The 17404-nt window shown below is 46.5% G+C and overlaps 1 protein-coding gene across 1 annotated transcript in view; it reads left to right on the top strand.

Moving 5' to 3' along the window:
* Positions 1-256: 256 nt before the first annotated feature.
* Positions 257-17404, top strand: part of polr3a (polymerase (RNA) III (DNA directed) polypeptide A) — a 31812-nt gene continuing 14664 nt past the window's right edge. Inside the window, exons 1-20 of the mRNA XM_084456290.1 lie at positions 257-398; positions 1548-1683; positions 2098-2235; positions 2727-2898; positions 2995-3149; positions 3543-3782; positions 6005-6167; positions 6303-6439; positions 6577-6680; positions 6813-6954; positions 7331-7471; positions 10169-10238; positions 10749-10876; positions 10981-11119; positions 11438-11602; positions 12345-12517; positions 13369-13480; positions 13687-13805; positions 14946-15083; positions 16179-16349. Coding sequence (XP_084312416.1) covers positions 355-398; positions 1548-1683; positions 2098-2235; positions 2727-2898; positions 2995-3149; positions 3543-3782; positions 6005-6167; positions 6303-6439; positions 6577-6680; positions 6813-6954; positions 7331-7471; positions 10169-10238; positions 10749-10876; positions 10981-11119; positions 11438-11602; positions 12345-12517; positions 13369-13480; positions 13687-13805; positions 14946-15083; positions 16179-16349 — 2787 coding nt within the window. The 5' untranslated portion in view covers positions 257-354. The remainder of the gene's footprint in view (positions 399-1547; positions 1684-2097; positions 2236-2726; positions 2899-2994; positions 3150-3542; positions 3783-6004; positions 6168-6302; positions 6440-6576; positions 6681-6812; positions 6955-7330; positions 7472-10168; positions 10239-10748; positions 10877-10980; positions 11120-11437; positions 11603-12344; positions 12518-13368; positions 13481-13686; positions 13806-14945; positions 15084-16178; positions 16350-17404) is intronic.

Raw genomic sequence — 17404 nt, 5'->3', positions numbered from 1 at the left:
TACGGTCTCCTGTACAGGGAGATACTTTTACCATTGGTAGGCAATGACTGTAACATTCACAATGAATATATTGCAACAAATAGGTTGGATTTTGAAATATTATTGAAGTCTCCAGTTGTGTAGCTGTGCAACAAACCAGGCCCCGGTATGTGCGTCTGGTCTCCAGACTGACCCTCTCCTGCTATTGGGTAGAGAAACAGAATGTGAGCTCGCGAGATCAGGATGATCTTACGAGGCTACGTTTCCCCAGCATGGGGACAAAATGACAGTGTTGATTGTAAACTGTAGTGTAGGTTAGCTTTGAGGGGGGGAAACATTTTTTCTACTCGTATCTCGTGAGGAACAGCAGTCACAATGGTGAAAGAGCAGTTTAGAGAGACTGATGTGGCCAAGAAAATGTAAGTATGCCATGACATCCAGACTAACTACGTAACGTTAGCTAATACTAGCTAAGTTAGCTGCATAACGCCACCTGGTTGCTACTGTAGCTAGCTAGCTGCAGCTACAGCATTTGCTTGTGTTGCATTAATTCCATTATTTTGAAGTAACGTTACCATGGGTTGTGCTGTTACTGTGATCGGCAGCAAAATAACTGTTACTAGCTAACTAATTAATTGGGGAACATGTCGATATCACTTCACCTGGAGCAATATCAACTAGCTAACTAACTAGCAATACTGTCGTTCAGTTACAGCAAGCAAGCTAGCTGAGACTCACTCTGCAACTGATTCGAAATTCAGTTTCAAGTATTTTATGCCAGACAGCCCAATAAGGTCGTAAGAATTAAATCGTAGAAAATCTATATCCCTGAAAGACACAGAAAGCAGAAAGAAGTGTCTCTCCCATAGTGTTCAGCTGGCCTCTCTTAAAGAAGTGTCTCGCAGTGTTCAGCTGGCCTCCCTTAAAGAAGTGTCTCGCAGTGTTCAGCTGGCCTCTCTTAAAGAAGTGTCTCTCCCATAGTGTTCAGCTGTCCTCTCTTAAAGAAGTGTCTCTCCCATAGTGTTCAGCTGTCCTCTCTTAAAGAAGTGTCTCTCCCATAGTGTTCAGCTGTCCTCTCTTAAAGAAGTGTCTTGCAGTGTTCAGCTGTCCTCTCTTAAAGAAGTGTCTCTCCCATAGTGTTCAGCTGTCCTCTCTTAAAGAAGTGTCTCTCCCATAGTGTTCAGCTGTCCTCTCTTAAAGAAGTGTCTCTCCCATAGTGTTCAGCTGTCCTCTCTTAAAGAAGTGTCTCTCCCATAGTGTTCAGCTGTCCTCTCTTAAAGAAGTGTCTCTCCCATAGTGTTCAGCTGTCCTCTCTTAAAGAAGTGTCTCTCCCATAGTGTTCAGCTGTCCTCTCTTAAAGAAGTGTCTCTCCCATAGTGTTTAGCTGGCCTCTCTTAAAGGAGTGTCTCTCCCATAGTGTTCAGCTGTCCTCTCTTAAAGAAGTGTCTCTCCAATAGTGTTCAGCTGTCCTCTCTTAAAGGAGTGTCTATCCCATAGTGTTCAGCTGTCCTCTCTTAAAGAAGTGTCTCTCCCATAGTGTTCAGCTGTCCTCTCTTTTCCATCCACAGAAGCCACATCTGCTTCGGCATGAAGTCTGCTGAACAGATGCGTCAGCAAGCCCACATCCAGGTGGTCAGCAAGAACCTATACAGCCAGGACACCAAGCACACCCCTCTACCCTATGGAGTGCTGGACCACCGCATGGTACTGTATGCTACTTAAGGTCAACATAGGTTGAGCTGTGATAGTCTGGGAGGCAAGGAGAGGGCACACAGAGTCGACTTGAGACCCAGAGACTCGACTTGAGAGCCAGTCTGCTCTCCGATCTGAATGGGCTTCATCCTGCTCTCCTCAGAGCATGGCAAGAATAGATAGAGGAGTTGTCCACAGCACAGTGACAAATTCACCATGGTTATGCTTGTGGATGATGCAAGACACCCTGGTTGCTTGACACACGGCTAGTGTTCCAAAATTCTGGGAATTTTCAGACTTCCTCAAAAAATATGGAATTTATTAGAATTAACAGGAATAAATTTGACATTTATGGGAATTATCAGGAATAAATCTATGTTTTCCAGTTTATTCCTGTTAATTCCTGTCATGTTGTGTTTCCCACAGGGCACCAGTGAGAAGGACAGACCGTGTGAGACGTGTGGGAAGAACCTGGCAGACTGTCTGGGTCACTATGGTTACCTGGATCTGGAAATGCCATGTTTCCACGTCGGCTACTTCAAAGCCACCATTGGAATCCTTCAAGTAAGTTTATTAAAGCTGCAGTATGTAAGACATTAAAATATTGTTTTTTTGCTATGACACATCGAGACGCATAAGTGATTGGGTTCTGTGAAAACCACGTCTTTGTAGACCACTGTTTGGCTCTGCTACAGCAATTATTATAATAATTATTATAATTTGGGGTCTGGTCAACACCAGAACCTTTACTCACAATGGTATGAACATGTATTAACAACATGGGATGTACAGTAATGTACAGTTAGTTATCTAATGATCACTCCACAATATTATAGTTATTTACATTGTAATGTGGGGGATCACTCTGTTGATTTGGAGACACTGTTTCTAACAAAATAAACAAGATGTATGTATGAAAAATCTAATAACAAAAGACAGAAGCATGAATATTTCGAACTTGTTGTCAAATGACTGATCTGAGTACATTGTCTGACTGATGTGGTGATTGTTCTTATTTCCCCCATTTAAAACAATGTGACTTACTGTATTTCCAGATGGTCTGCAAGACGTGCTCTCACATCATGCTGTCCAAAGTAGAAAAGCTCATGTTCATGGACTTCCTGAAGAAGCCTGGCCTGGCTTACCTCCAGAAACGAAGCCTGAAGAAGAAGATATCTGACAAGTGCCGCAAAAAGACAATCTGTCTGAATTGCTCCTCGTTCAATGGTGAGAATGTCTCTCCTTACTGGCTGACTCTGGCCCGAGCTGATTTCAGAGAGACGACAGTAATGGATGTTATTTGGTCTTTATTCTTATTTACAGGAACAGTGAAAAAGTGTGGTTTGCTGAAGATCATCCATGAGAAATACAAGTCTAACAAGAAAGTGGTGGACCCAGTGGTATCCGATTTTCTCCAGTCATTTGATATCGCAATTGAACACAACAAAGAAGTTGAGTCCTTACTCACAAGGGCACAGGTGAGTCGTAGTGGAACCAATGTACTCTGTAGATGTGTTATAAGCATTGGGTTGAAAGTGCCCCTAGGCATGTCATTTCGGCAAGACAAATCTGGCCCCTATAAGCTATAAAGCCCGCCATGCATACCTGCTTTTAACTACGCGTACAGAAAATGGCTACTGTGCACCTCCTGCGTTGGCTGCGGTGGGCTGAGCAGGTCCTCAGAAATTAATGCACCACAAAGTACACTCTTGTCTATGTGTACGCATTGTTAAAAAGCAAGTATAGCACAGGATTTATGGCTATGGCCTTGGAGTTTTTCCTTGTAAGATACAATAAGTATCTTATTGTTAGGAAGACGTCTAGTCCTACAGTACCTGCCGAGCCATGTTACTGAGTCCTCCGGCCCACAGGAGAACCTGAGTCCCCTGGTGGTGCTGAACCTGTTCAGGAGGATCCCGGCGGAGGACGTCCCCCTGCTGCTCATGAACCCGGAGGCGGGCAAGCCGGCCGACCTCATCCTGACCCGCCTCCTGGTCCCGCCCCTCTGCATCCGTCCCTCAGTGGTCAGCGACCTCAAGTCGGGCACCAACGAGGACGACCTCACCATGAAGCTCACCGAGATCATCTTCCTCAACGATGTCATCAAGAAGGTGAGGCGTGTCGTGTCTGGCAAGGGCCGTGGATTTCTCCAGCAGTCTGCTGGTCAGCGAGACCCACCCTGACCAGGCTAAGAACATCATATTTCAAATAGACTGACCGACATACGATTATACGTCGCAGGCAATGGGCATAAATTATCGTAACTTACTCCTGGATAGGGCTGAACGATTTGGGGAAAAAAACTAATTGCGATTTTTCTGACTGAAATTGCGATTGCGATTCGATTTGCGATATTTTTTAAAAACATCAATATTCACTGTGTAATGGATTTAAAGACCTACCACATGAGATTGCATGAGAAAATCAACTGTTCTATATTCTAATGCAAGGATGAAAATATAAATAGCTTCCAACTTTTCCAACTTGTAGGCCTTTTATTGATAAATAACAGCAGCATCCATCCATCCATCAACATACACGTCTTTCACAGTGGCCGTGGGCATGGAACATACATGAGCTATTAGGACTAGGACATTTTCAAGAGGCAAGTCAATCACTTATAGCTCAGGAGCAGCATCCAAGTTGCACATTCTGCCATCAAGTTAAATAAAGTAATAATAATAATAAATAAAACTTTACAATAAGAAAATAACAGGATCTTTCAGTAAATAATCTCTGGCATTGCAAAAGAGGTAGGTCGTTCACAGGAACAGCAACGACAATGTTAAACAGAATGCAAAAAATGTGCGGCCTCTAGGATTAAGTGCATAACAATTATTCAAAACAGAAGCATAGTGGCCCCGGACCAATCCCCCCTCCCTCCCTCCCTCCATCCATCTCTCTCTCCATTCCTTTGTCCCTCCCTCCCTCCCTCTGCCCCCCCATCTCTCTCTCCCTCCCTCCATCCCTCCCTCAATCTCTCCCTTCATCCATCCCTCCCTCAATCTCCCTTCATCCATCCCTCCCTCAATCTCTCCCTTCATCCCTCCCTCCCTCAATCTCTCCCTTCATCCCTCCCTCCCCCACTCTCCCTTCATCCCTCCCTCCCCCACTCTCCCTTCATCCATCCCTCCCTCAAATCTCTTGCTTCATCCCTCCCTCTCCCTTCATCCACCCCTCCCTCTGTTCCTCCCTCCCTCTCCCTTCATCCCTCCCTCCCCCTTCATCCCTCCCTCCCTAAATCTCTCCCTTCATCCATCCCTCCCTCTCTCCCTCAATCTCTCCCTCTCTCCCTCAATCTCTCCCTTCATCCATCCGCATACAGTTCTGGGAGGGCGACTTGACTGAAATATGTGCGGGAGGGAAGCACGTATCTTTTATCCAGCGTTTGGACAAGGTTTCGAAACCCGTCTTTTGTCACGGTGTTAACAGGCACCATGTCTTTAGCGAGGTACTTTGTCACGGCGTTGGTTACCTCACGGTGCCTTCGTGATCCTTTTTCATACGGGGTAACGCTTGCAAATGAGTGTGAAATGGAGGATTGTTTGCTAGACTGGGGTACATTGCTAACGTTACTTTCACTCGCTTTTTTGGCCCTGCAGGCATCGTATATCTCCTTGTGGTGCTTACTCAAGTGTTGATACAGGTTGGTGGTGTTTCCCCGGGATGTAGCAACTGTTCCGCGGCAGGTCTTACAAAGCACTTTTCTCTGTTGTACATCTGTCCCCTGAAACCCGAAATACTGCCATATTACGGATGTACTGCTTTTCTTAGCTATTAAATGCTCCATTTCTTCTGGCTCAGCCGATGATATTTCCGGGTCACGAAGACGTTGGCTACTGAGCTACCGGTGTAGGCTAGCCATGTGTTCAGTTCACTCGTAGTTTCACTCATGTTGTTGTTGGGCGGACCCTGCAGCAGTTGCCATTGGCCACTTTTGATTGTTGAGCAAGCACCGTATTAATGATTGGTGAGCATAACTGTCATCCAAGGGGAAACGCTGGTCCAGACCCAGACACGCTGCAGCCTAAAATAATCGCAGCCTTTGCGATTTGCTAATCGCGTTGTTTCAAATCGCAATTTCGATTTGAAATCGATTAATCGTTCAGCCCTACTCCTGGAGATATAATGGTGCTTCACGCTTTGCCTAGTGCACTGAAAATGATGTCTATTATTGCTCAGTTACATTACCATGCAATGACCAAGGTATTAAATATTACGTACATGTGGCACCTCTCACAATGCTACCAGGTCAACTGTCAGATGTGGGCTCTAGGTTCACAAGCTATTTAGCCAGCCAGAGTGAACTGACCAGATCTTCCTGTGGCCCCAGCATCGGATGTCAGGAGCCAAGACCCAGATGATCATGGAGGACTGGGACTTCCTCCAGCTGCAGTGTGCCCTCTACATCAACAGTGAGCTGTCTGGCATCCCCCTCAACATGGCCCCCAAGAAGTGGACCAGAGGCTTTGTACAGAGGCTGAAGGGCAAACAAGGTCTCACCACCGACACTACCCACCCACCCTCCCGAATGTCTTTTCATCCTGCACCAGATGTGTGTCTGCTAGAACAGAAGTGAGTATTCAGAATTTTGGGACATTCTAACTAAAGCTTTGCTTGGTGTCTTTTAGGGAGATTCAGAGGAAACCTGTCAGGTAAGAGGGTGGATTTCTCTGGGAGAACGGTCATCTCTCCTGACCCCAACCTGCGGATCGACGAGGTGGCTGTCCCTGTGCACGTGGCCAAGATCCTCACCTACCCCGAGAAGGTGGGCCTTTACCCACACAGTACACACACAAAACATGATGTCACAAGCCACGGTGGGAAAAAAACCCTCTCAGTATTGCACCTCCTTGACACATGGGGGGAAAGCTCACTTTTCACTTGTGACTTGGTTTGTTCCAGGTGAACAAAGCCAACTTAGAGCTGATGAGGACGCTTGTTCGCACCGGGCCTGACGTTCACCCCGGCGCCAACTTCATCCAGCAGCGCCACACTCAGATGAAGAGGTGACAGCTCATCCGGTTTTTAACAGTCTTTGGAAAATAAAAGTATCTCCATATCTGAATATGTTTGTGTCCTGTTGATTGACGAGGTGTACGCCGTGTGTGTGTGTGTGTGTGTGTGTGTATTTTCGGCAGGTTTCTGAAGTACGGGAACCGGGAGAAGATGGCCCAGGAGCTGCGGTTCGGAGATGTGGTGGAGAGACACATGATCGACGGAGACATCGTCCTCTTCAACCGACAGCCGTCCCTGCACAAGCTCAGCATCATGGCACACATCGTGAGAGCCTGTTCAAACTTAAATTAACATGCCAACTTTTGTGGAAATTAGCTTATTTTCCATCTTCCCCAGAGTCAGATAAGAAGATACGTACACTTCTCTTCTCTGTGCATGTAGTAGGAAGCATTGAGACTATTTAGAGCTATTATAGCGCAATCACTGGAAGTGGATTTGAAACATTAGCCTAGGCTAACGGGTCTCAATGCTTCCTACTGTACGCTCAGGGAAGAGAAGTGTATGAATCTTCTTATCTGACTCTGGTGAAGATGGCAAATTTCCAAAAAAGTTGGCATGTTCCTTTAACATGCCATGTTCCATCTACGGCTCATTGTCAAAATAGTCTTGTTTAAGTCATTCCTCTTTTTCAACTCACTAGGCCGTAGTGAAGCCCCACAGAACATTCCGGTTCAACGAGTGTGTGTGCACGCCGTACAACGCTGACTTTGACGGAGACGAGATGAACCTGCACCTCCCCCAGACTGAGGAGGCCAAGGCTGAGGCTCTGGTCCTGATGGGGGTACATGTCACCACACGCACACACACAACCATGCACTCACACACACACACACACACACACACACACACACACACACACACACACACACACACATACACACTAACACACACAGTATTTCAGTATACTGTGATGTCTCGTACCTTATTGTATCTATAATACTTTGCCGCTATTAAAATCCAAATTTCCCCACCTTGGGGAATAAAAGAAGCTACCCTATCCAATTAACCAGCAATATTCCTACTGCTGCAAGGTAATGCCCACACACCCATTCACTAACGTTTGCCATTCAAACTTATTTCAAACACTTCTACAATGAATGGACTATAATATCCATCAATCAATATATTCAGGAATATTAGGGGGGTGCTACTAACGTTCCAGCCAGGGCTCCTATTGTGCTGTTGTGGCCGTGACCTCTCCATTCCATTTCAAAATTTTGCCCGTCTGCCGCAGGTGTTGGGCAGAATTTGAAAGTTTGATTGATAGATGGATGGATTTAACGAACTTGATGCCAGTCCTGATTTCGATAGCAACTAGCCATGAGCGAAATGTACTGCATTTGCTGTGCAACATCAACTGCCCAGTTGTCAAAATGAACTGATTACAGTATGCTAACCAGCTATTCCCACACCCGCTCAGCCTCCCTCCGCCCACAGCAGCTGGAGCAAATTAACTAGGCTACTGCTGTTTCTCCCGTACCACCAGACCAATTATAGGTATTGACCTGGCAATCTGTTCCAAATATTCCAGCCCAGCTGGATAGAGAAACTATCAATTCAAATACAGCTGACCGTTTGAGATAGAATTGAATTATGTTAGGATTTCCAAAGATACAATAGCCTATGAGATTGTCTAAGACACAACCATGAGTTTAGGAATAGCTACTGTAATAAGAAGATAGACATTTTCCTATAGATAGGACATCACCAACTATTTTATAAAGTGCACAGCTACAGACCTTGAGGGAAAGGAGCCTGTACCATCATTGTTACATAATAAAAGTAATGAAATAATAATAATAATAATACACATAACTGAAAATAAGTCTTTCCTTTTTAAAATGATTAATAGAATTCTAGAGGTACTACCCTCAAACATCAAATGGCAGGATGGGAAGTTGAACCTGCAAGCCTTACAAGTCTGCTGCACTAACAAGCCTTATGTTACAAGTCTGCTGCACTAACAAGCCTTATGTTACAAGTCTGCTGCACTAACAAGCCTTATGTTACAAGTCTGCTGCACTAACGATTGTGCCACTTGAGCAGCTGTGTTTGGGCATGCCTTACATTTATTTGATTTATCATGCATTGGTAAATACAGGTTGAAATGAAATAGTCGTTATCCAAAAAAGCAGTGTGCAATTCAGACCGGTCAAACTGAGAAACACAGCCTACATTATAATCTATGGCAACCAGCTTGTCAGAGAAGCCTAGTAGTCTACTACACTGCAGCAGTGCTCTACTGCCCCTCGTGGTTGCGGGTTGTAATATTATTTTACCTCCGCTGCCACAGTCGTCGTTGTTCTCACCACGTGGTAGGACGAAGTATGCAGTTTGGTTGACTCTTTATATGCCATTTAATGTCCATTTTTCATCTGATCCAATTAGATGTGTTCTATATATTAAGCTCTAAAAGTGTTCTGGCTCCATTCTGCAGTTATTTCATTTTGACGTTTGGGCCTGTTGGCCTTCTTCAGAATCATCAGGCCAACAGGCTGAAACGTCATAATAAAATAACTGCATATGGAGCCAGAATATGCCAAACTTTTTATTCTTTCTTATGAGCAGTTCTTTCAGTGATCAGCACCTCACAAGAGTAGTTTGGTGTGTGATACCTGGGCAGCCTTTCACTTTATTTAGTCACCTTGGCGACTTTGAATTACGGCTGTAGGCTACTCTAAGATGTTTATGGCATGAATCAGATTTGAGGATGTAATTGTTCATTTTAAGTAGGCCTTTATCTTTTGATGCCTATTTGAACGGACTCCACATTACGCAAATCTGTTAGTTTGTTTGGGATTAACGACAATAATGTGAGTTTTTTCTATTTCCTCTTTCCAGTTTTAGCCTTTTCATCAATAAAACACATTTTTTATTTTATTTATTTATTTTATTGGTTTATTTAGTAAGGACAGTGCATATTAATGAACACATACAAGTACATGACTGTGTAAACATGCCAGATTTAGCTAGGAGCTAGTTTCCATCCGTAGTCCTCAAACATTAAACATTAAAAAGAAGTACTCACAGAAGGACAAACAAAAGACAATTACAATAATAAAGATAATAAAAAACTAAATCTAAGAGGCTATATAAAGTGCTGATGCTCATCAAGCGCTACAATAAAAGTGTTAATGCTTTATGTAAAGTGCTGTATGCTAAAGTGCTGTATGCTAAAGTGCTATGTATGAGATGCTGTTCAGTCTTCAATTCAACGAATGTGGAACTCTCCCGGATCATGACCAACTCGTACTACTTTTGACAGATTAAACCTTCTGACCTGTGGTTGTTCGTCTGAACGGGACCTCGCGTCTCATTCATTGGGAAGGCATTAAGAGCTGCCTGTCAAATCATAACCTAATTATTCAGACTCGAGAGGGTGAGGAGGACATTTATTGCGGATGAGGAGGACGTGTACTGAGAAAAAATTGATAGACAGTACTTTCACACAGCGTATATTTCTGATTCCTCCTCCCAGACCAAAGCCAACCTCGTGACCCCACGAAACGGCGAGCCGCTGATTGCAGCCATCCAAGACTTCCTGACAGGTCGGTATTGTGGCTCACAGCGGTGCATGACAGGCAGCCATCGGGTGACCCTGCTGTGAAATGATCGGGCCGTTGCCCTTTAGATGACAGGAGCACAAATCGCTCATTGTCACAGATGACGGCTCGGTAAGGCATCTGGAAGAACGCTGTGATGCCGATCATACCTGCCCATCCAGCCTGTCTATGCTGCACCGGCCCTTGAGCCAGGTCAATGATGGTGTGGTTGGTTTGCCTACAGCTATTTATGTAAACACTGGCATATTGATAAAGAAGGCTATGCCTCTTTCCTTCACAGTTTGCTGCATCGATTGATGCTCTCCACCTTATCTGAGGCATTCAAGTAAAGATCAATCTGAAAATGTTATGCCCTCCGGGAGTGGTAGAAGTGTCCTGAATCGGATTACTTTTGGCCTGTGTTATCATCCGTCACCTCTAGGGGGAGCTGATCTACCACATAGCAACAGCTCATCTCACAATTCCCACCATATTGTTTTTTTCCTCCCACTCCAGGAGCCTACCTCTTGACTCTTAAGGACACCTTCTTTGACAGATCAAAAGCCTGTCAGATAATAGCCTCCATCCTTGCGGGGAAAGACGAAAAGATCAAGATCGCTCTCCCTCACCCCGCCATAGTGAAGGTGAGGTGCTCTGTTCCGGCAGTGCAGCTGGCTAGGTGACTGGCTAGTCTGACTGAATATGATTGTAGAACCTGACCGGCTGAACATGTCCCCTGTCCCTCCAGCCCATGGCTTTGTGGACAGGCAAGCAGATCTTCAGCCTGATCCTGAAGCCCAGTAAGGACTGCCCGGTCAAGGCCAACCTGCGCACCAAGGGCAAACAGTACTGCGGGAAAGGAGAGGACCTCTGCCACAACGACTCCTGTGAGTCTCCTTGGACATTGGGCGGCTTTCAATCACAGTAATGCGCACTGCAAGTGAATCATGAGATTCAAATACCGTATTGATACATAAATGTTCCATTTAACCATTCGTACTACCAATGCCCAGTTTAGTAGAAACTATTGACATTTTTCCGAGTCCAATGCTGAATAATGTTTAACCTAGCCAGAGTAATCTGTATTTGATGGAACTGCAGGCTATCTTAACAGGGAGGTTTGAATGGTCCCGCCCTCCCATGCTGTGTCGTGTGTCTGAGTCGGTGTTTCCTGTCTCCGTCTTGTCTGCCTGTGGCGGTGTCAGTCGTGGTGATCCAGAACAGCGAGTTGCTCTGCGGCAGCTTGGACAAGGGCACCCTGGGCTCGGGCTCCAAGAACAACATCTTCTACATCCTGCTGCGGGACTGGGGCCAGCTGGAGGCGGCCAACGCCATGTCCCGTCTGGCGCGCCTCGCTCCCGTCTACCTCTGTACGTACCGGGCCGCGGCCCGCCACTCCACATTCATTACAAGGGACGGTTCACTAAATTTTCACTCAATTGTTTTGTCAAAATGATTTGGAAATGATGATGACATGGAATGTATGGACAATTGCATTACATATTTTAGTGGACTATCTCGCCATAATTTCTTATTTTATGATCAAAGTCAGTATTGTGATTTTTTGGGGTGAACTTTTTTTTTGGGGGGGGGGGGTCAACAAAACATCACAATACAAGTACATTATTACCCCCACTTCCCATCCTCCGTCCCCTTCCCGCCCACCCTCCGACCTCTGGCACCCTAAACCCACGCATCTCTGTGTACAATCATACTCTCACTACAAAGTTATGGACTAGTTCTTAATAGGTCCGTTATTACAGAGGCAGCCTTTCCACATTTCCAATATCTAGCGGCCTTGGCTTTGTGTACGCGTTTGTAAATGCGCTTGGAGTGCACACAGACTCCTCTCTGGTCGTTCGGAAATTCAGAGCGCTCCGAGCGTCCCTGATCGAAAAATTCAGAGCACTGTGCTCTGGGAGCACTCAGAGTGCCCGCTGGGTGCTCCGACTGAGAAGACGGGTTTGTCCGAGTGAACTGACCGTTTGTAAATGAACCGATTTCAGAGCGCTCTATGACGTTGAAACGCGAGAGCTCTGAAAATCAGAGCAGATTCTCGGAGCACATTTACGAACGCACCCATTGCGATGTTTCTATCATGTCTCTCTGCAGCTAACCGGGGGTTCTCCATCGGGATCGGGGATGTGACGCCGGGCCAGGGCCTGCTGAAGGCCAAGCAGAACCTGTTGGATGAGGGCTATAAGAAGTGTGACGAGTACATCGAGGCTCTGAAGACCGGCAAGCTCCAGCAGCAGCCTGGCTGCACTGCAGAGGAGACCCTGGAGGTAGAGCTGGGAGCAGAGTAGCAGACAGCACACACACACACACACACAGCCACATACACGCGCAGCCACATACACACACAGTCACATACACACGCAGCCACACACACACACACACACACACACACACACACATACATACGCGCACACATACAAGCACACATACACAAGCGCACACATACACACTCACACACACACACTTACACACTCTCTCTCACTCTCTCTCTCTCACACACACGCGCACACACACATCCATGTATGTACATAGGATACACACATACAGCTGCCTAGGTGTGGTTGGCTGTGTGCATTTGTTCCAGTGCTCTGGCCTCCTGATGCTGTGTCCAGCCCAGCTCAGTGGGCGGACGGTGTATCATCATCACGTCACCCCACACATCCGCACCCCCACGCCGGGCCCAGAGTTAGCCTGAGGAGACGTGGGGGGCGTTTGCTGTGAAATGCCCTCGGCAGTAGACTCTCACGCACAAACAACCATCACCCCTGGCGTCACCCCGCTCCGTGTTCTGTGTCAGGGTCCGGTCCAGTCAGGGTCCGGTGGATTATTTAGCATCCGCGGTGGCCGCGTCTTCCCCCCGTCCCGTCTGTCGACGGATAGCGGCGCCCTAGAAGAATGGGCTCTTGACTGCCTCGCGTGTTTCATGCCTCTAAGCCTAGCATGTCTAGTCATGCTAGTCAGTAGCATGTAGCAGGAGCCAAGGCTGTCTGCCTCTTGCAAAGAATGGCGACCCTGAGAAACTCAGAACGCCACACTAGGATATGTTGGATGAAAGAATGTGTGTGTGTGTGCATTTGCGTGTGTGCGTGTGTGTGTGTGTGTGTGTGTGTGTCAACAGGCCCTGATCCTGAAGGAGCTGTCCGTCATCAGGGACCACGCGGGCAGCGCCTGCCTCAGGGAGCTGGACAAGAGCAACAGCCCCCTCGTCATGGCCGTGTGCGGCTCCAAAGGTAGGGAAGGGAGCCCGGGTCCGCCGGGGCAGGCGAGGAGGCGGCGCCGTCTCACACACCAATCAGCTCCTTAACACCACATCGCAGCGGGAGCTCAGGCCCTTGTGTGGAGGTCGCCATGACCACAGCGACACGCAACATCCAGACGTAGAGAAGTCTTGTATTAGTTATGAAAATGCCTTACATTTCGTCCTCCTGTTCGCCAGGGTCTTTCATCAACATCTCCCAAATGATTGCCTGCGTCGGCCAGCAGGCCATAAGTGGCTCTCGGGTGCCCGACGGCTTCGAGAACCGCTCCCTGCCTCACTTCAAGAAGCATTCCAAAGTAAGAGCTGTTCACGCAACCCAAGATCCATTAACTACTGTAGCTTTATTTACGACCCTCTTCCCCAAGTTCCATTAATGAGCTACATTTACATTTAGCCGTTGTTACACCGTAATTGCAGAGTAGACCTAGATGGGTCTAGCTAACCAACAGGATCGTGGTGTATTTTGTTGCTTCGGTTCAAGAGGTTCTTAGTGAGTGACGTGATGAAGCAGACAGACAAATCAATGACTGTCTGGACATCCTGCTGCATATGTGTCAGTGTATCTTGAGTTGCCTCGGGTGCTCACACCCTTGAGCCGCTCACTCTGATCATCTTGACTGATACTGTTAAACCCACCCTCTCTCACTGAGGAATTGCTTGTTAATGGAACCCGCAATGTACCAGATGTACTCCCTTACTCATCCAATTTGAATTTATGAATGAATTTCGTTATACCAGTCCAGTGCTGATTTTGTAACATCAGCGTGATCAATTAGTATGATTAATCAGTATGATCAATAAAACTTATTTTGGACCATAAGGCAGTGTGTCCAGATAGCGTATTTTTCTGAGCACCAACCCTTGAATTTGAATTGTTCCCAATGAGGGATCCTCATTCCTTACACAATGGCTGTCAGATTGAGTGGTGTGACAAGCTCTTCCATACAAAGAACTAGTTCTGCTACCCGTTGGAGCACAAAATCAGTAATTGGCCATGTAGTCCATTATATTCCCGTCACAATTCATTGGTAGCACCGGAATCCCAGGGACACCAATCAGTAACAACTTTTGCGATCAGGCGCTCTCACCAATAGATATGCCCCGCCCATCTAACCTGGGCTAGTGTCTCTCATTTTCTGCTACGACCTGTCACTCTTTCAATTTTGACCCGTCGATACGCCCTCAGAACACCAGCTTGGGTGGCGAAGTCTGGAAAGAGACTAGCAATTAGATAATCAAAAGCAAAAGGGTGAATGAAGATATTGTTGCCATAGAAACAAAACCCACGCACAGGGCTTCATCAAACAAAGTTCTGCGATGAAGTTCTCTCCAGCACCCTGCCAGTGGGCGTGCTTTCCTGCCAGAGAAAAATGCTATATGAACACGCGCCCCGAGGTGTTGGATAGAAAATGAACCTTAACCTCTGCTATCCTCAGCTTCCTGCTGCCAAAGGCTTTGTGGCCGACAGCTTCTATTCAGGCCTGACGCCCACCGAGTTTTTCTTCCACACCATGGCCGGTAGAGAGGGCCTGGTGGACACCGCTGTGAAGACAGCCGAGACCGGGTACATGCAGGTAACACCCCCCCCCCCCCCCCCCACCAGCACATTCTTCTCTGGTCTTTCTCTCTTTCTTCCACCCTCTCTTATCCCTCCTTCCTTCTCTCCCTCCCTCCCTCTCTCTCTCCCTCTCCCTTATTTATGTATTCTTATTCTCATTCTGCATATTCTATTAACCTTACTTTCTTAATCTGCTGTGAAACTGAAATTTCCCCACTGGGATAAATAAAGAGCTATTTATAAAGAGCCATCTCCCTCTCTCTCTCTCCAACCCCTTTTCACGGCTAATAGACAAGTAGAGGCACTTATGTGAAACGGCTCAGTTTCATATTTTAGCCAGGCTTAAACGTAGCATACACAAGTTTTTGAAAATGTGAAATAGACCCGTTGCTTAAACATGTAATAGAGCCATTTTACAAAGCACATCAGAACTGGACACAGGGATCAGGCTGATTTACGAAACTGGACCCAGGAGTGGAGCTACTCGGACAGCACTGAGTGGGCGCAGTCCGCATATCACTATACCCCCGCTTGGCATGCTTGCCTGGAGGCTGAATGCAGGGGAATTGCTCAATGCTCCGCTGCCCGCGCGCCTCCCGGCTGTATAATAACTATTGTTATTATATGTGTTAAGAGAAATGGCTCTATTACATGTTTAAACAACGGGTCTATTTCACGTTTTCAAAAACGTGTATTCTACATTTAAGCCTGGCTAAAACATGAAACCGAGCCGTTTCACACAAGTGACTACTCGTCTATTACATGTTTAGCCGTGATATGCGGTTGCTCTCTCTCTCTCTTTCTGCCCTCCCTCCTCCTCTCTCTCTCTCGTTCTCCTGCTGCTGCTGTCTTTTTTTTTTGCCCTTTTTGTTCTGGTGCAGTTAAATGAAAGCATCTTCACCATGTGCCCTCCCTGGTTACAAATTCACCTGGTTGTCTCGGCACAGCACGCTGTGTGCTGTCTGTTAATGGCTGAGTGGGTGGATGGAAGTAATGATGGGTCAATGAGTGTTATCTTCCCTCCTCCCCATGGTGGGTGCGCGGTCCAGAGCCTGCATGTTGTTGGCGTTGATGTTGTCCTTTTGATGTTGACGTCGGTGTTTGGTTTCAGAGGCGTCTGGTCAAGTCCCTGGAGGACCTGTGCTCTCAGTACGACCTGACCGTGCGGAGCTCCACTGGTGACATCATCCAGTTCATCTACGGAGGGGACGGGCTGGACCCAACTGACATGGAGGGAAAGGACGAGCCCCTGGAGTTCAAGAGGGTGCTGGACAACATACGGGTCAGTCACAAAATGCCAGTTGAACATTTTTGAGCGAATTGTCCCTTCAATAATGTGAATGGCGGGCATTTCAAACAAGAACATGGATTTGAGAAAGGCACAGCATGTATACTCGATGTCTCAAAGGTGGATGAATTGCTTTTACAGCAATATATCTCAGTAAGACCCTTCTTCATGGTTTGTATGTTTGTTTTTATTTTTGAAGTGTCTTTTATTTTGAAGCGTTATGGGGTGTGTAAAGTAGACTGAGTCACTGAGGTGATGAATTTCAGTTCGGAATTGAAAATTGCCTTGAAACACTCAATTTCAGGAACCGGCAGCAACTGTTAAGACTTCTCACGCTGAAGTAGCCCTAGGTTATGCATTACCTATAACAAAACCAAGATATAACAACGAAAGAACAAAGAACAAATTCTATGATATTATTTTAAATAAGTTATTTAAAGTATTTTACTTTAATCTGTCACTGCAGGTACAACCACTGCAGGGTTGTATCAAAATTGCAGGTGAATCAATCATCCCATCTGTTGTGTTTGTTGTTGACAGTGTTTGGGCAGCATTTCAGGAAAAGCCCAGGCGTGCCTTCCCTAAACAAGATTTGGTTTGTCATTGATTTTCATTTATTTCTGATTTGATCCCATTTTCACCCAGTTTGGTAGCCAATCACAACGGACCTATTGTCCAATTGTCCCTTGTTACTGTGGAGGATCCTTCGCACAACCCCACGGTCTGCGATCTGGAAGAGAGAGCCAGCTACCTGACTCTCTCAAACCTCTGACCGTCACTCCGACACCAGTCGGATTCGCGTCGAGTGATGAACCCTTGATCCGAGAATAAACCAACCACCCTCAGCGAGCATCAGCCCAATACTGTATGCCGCTCTGGGATCCGGCCATACTCGGATGTGGCGAGACCAGGGCACCAACCCCGGTGCATTCTCTAAGTCCTTTTTGATACATCAGCATCTTCTTTGCCATAGCTGAAACCAAGACACGACCAGGTCGCTGGCTACAGTACATGCTGTTAGCTGAGTGGGCAGTGATTACAGAGACGAG

This window comes from Borostomias antarcticus (assembly GCF_949987555.1).
Source record: "Borostomias antarcticus genome assembly, chromosome: 22".
Taxonomy (NCBI): domain Eukaryota; kingdom Metazoa; phylum Chordata; class Actinopteri; order Stomiiformes; family Stomiidae; genus Borostomias; species Borostomias antarcticus.
Note: the sequence above shows the minus strand (reverse complement) of the source record. Positions and strands in the feature narration are given on the sequence as shown.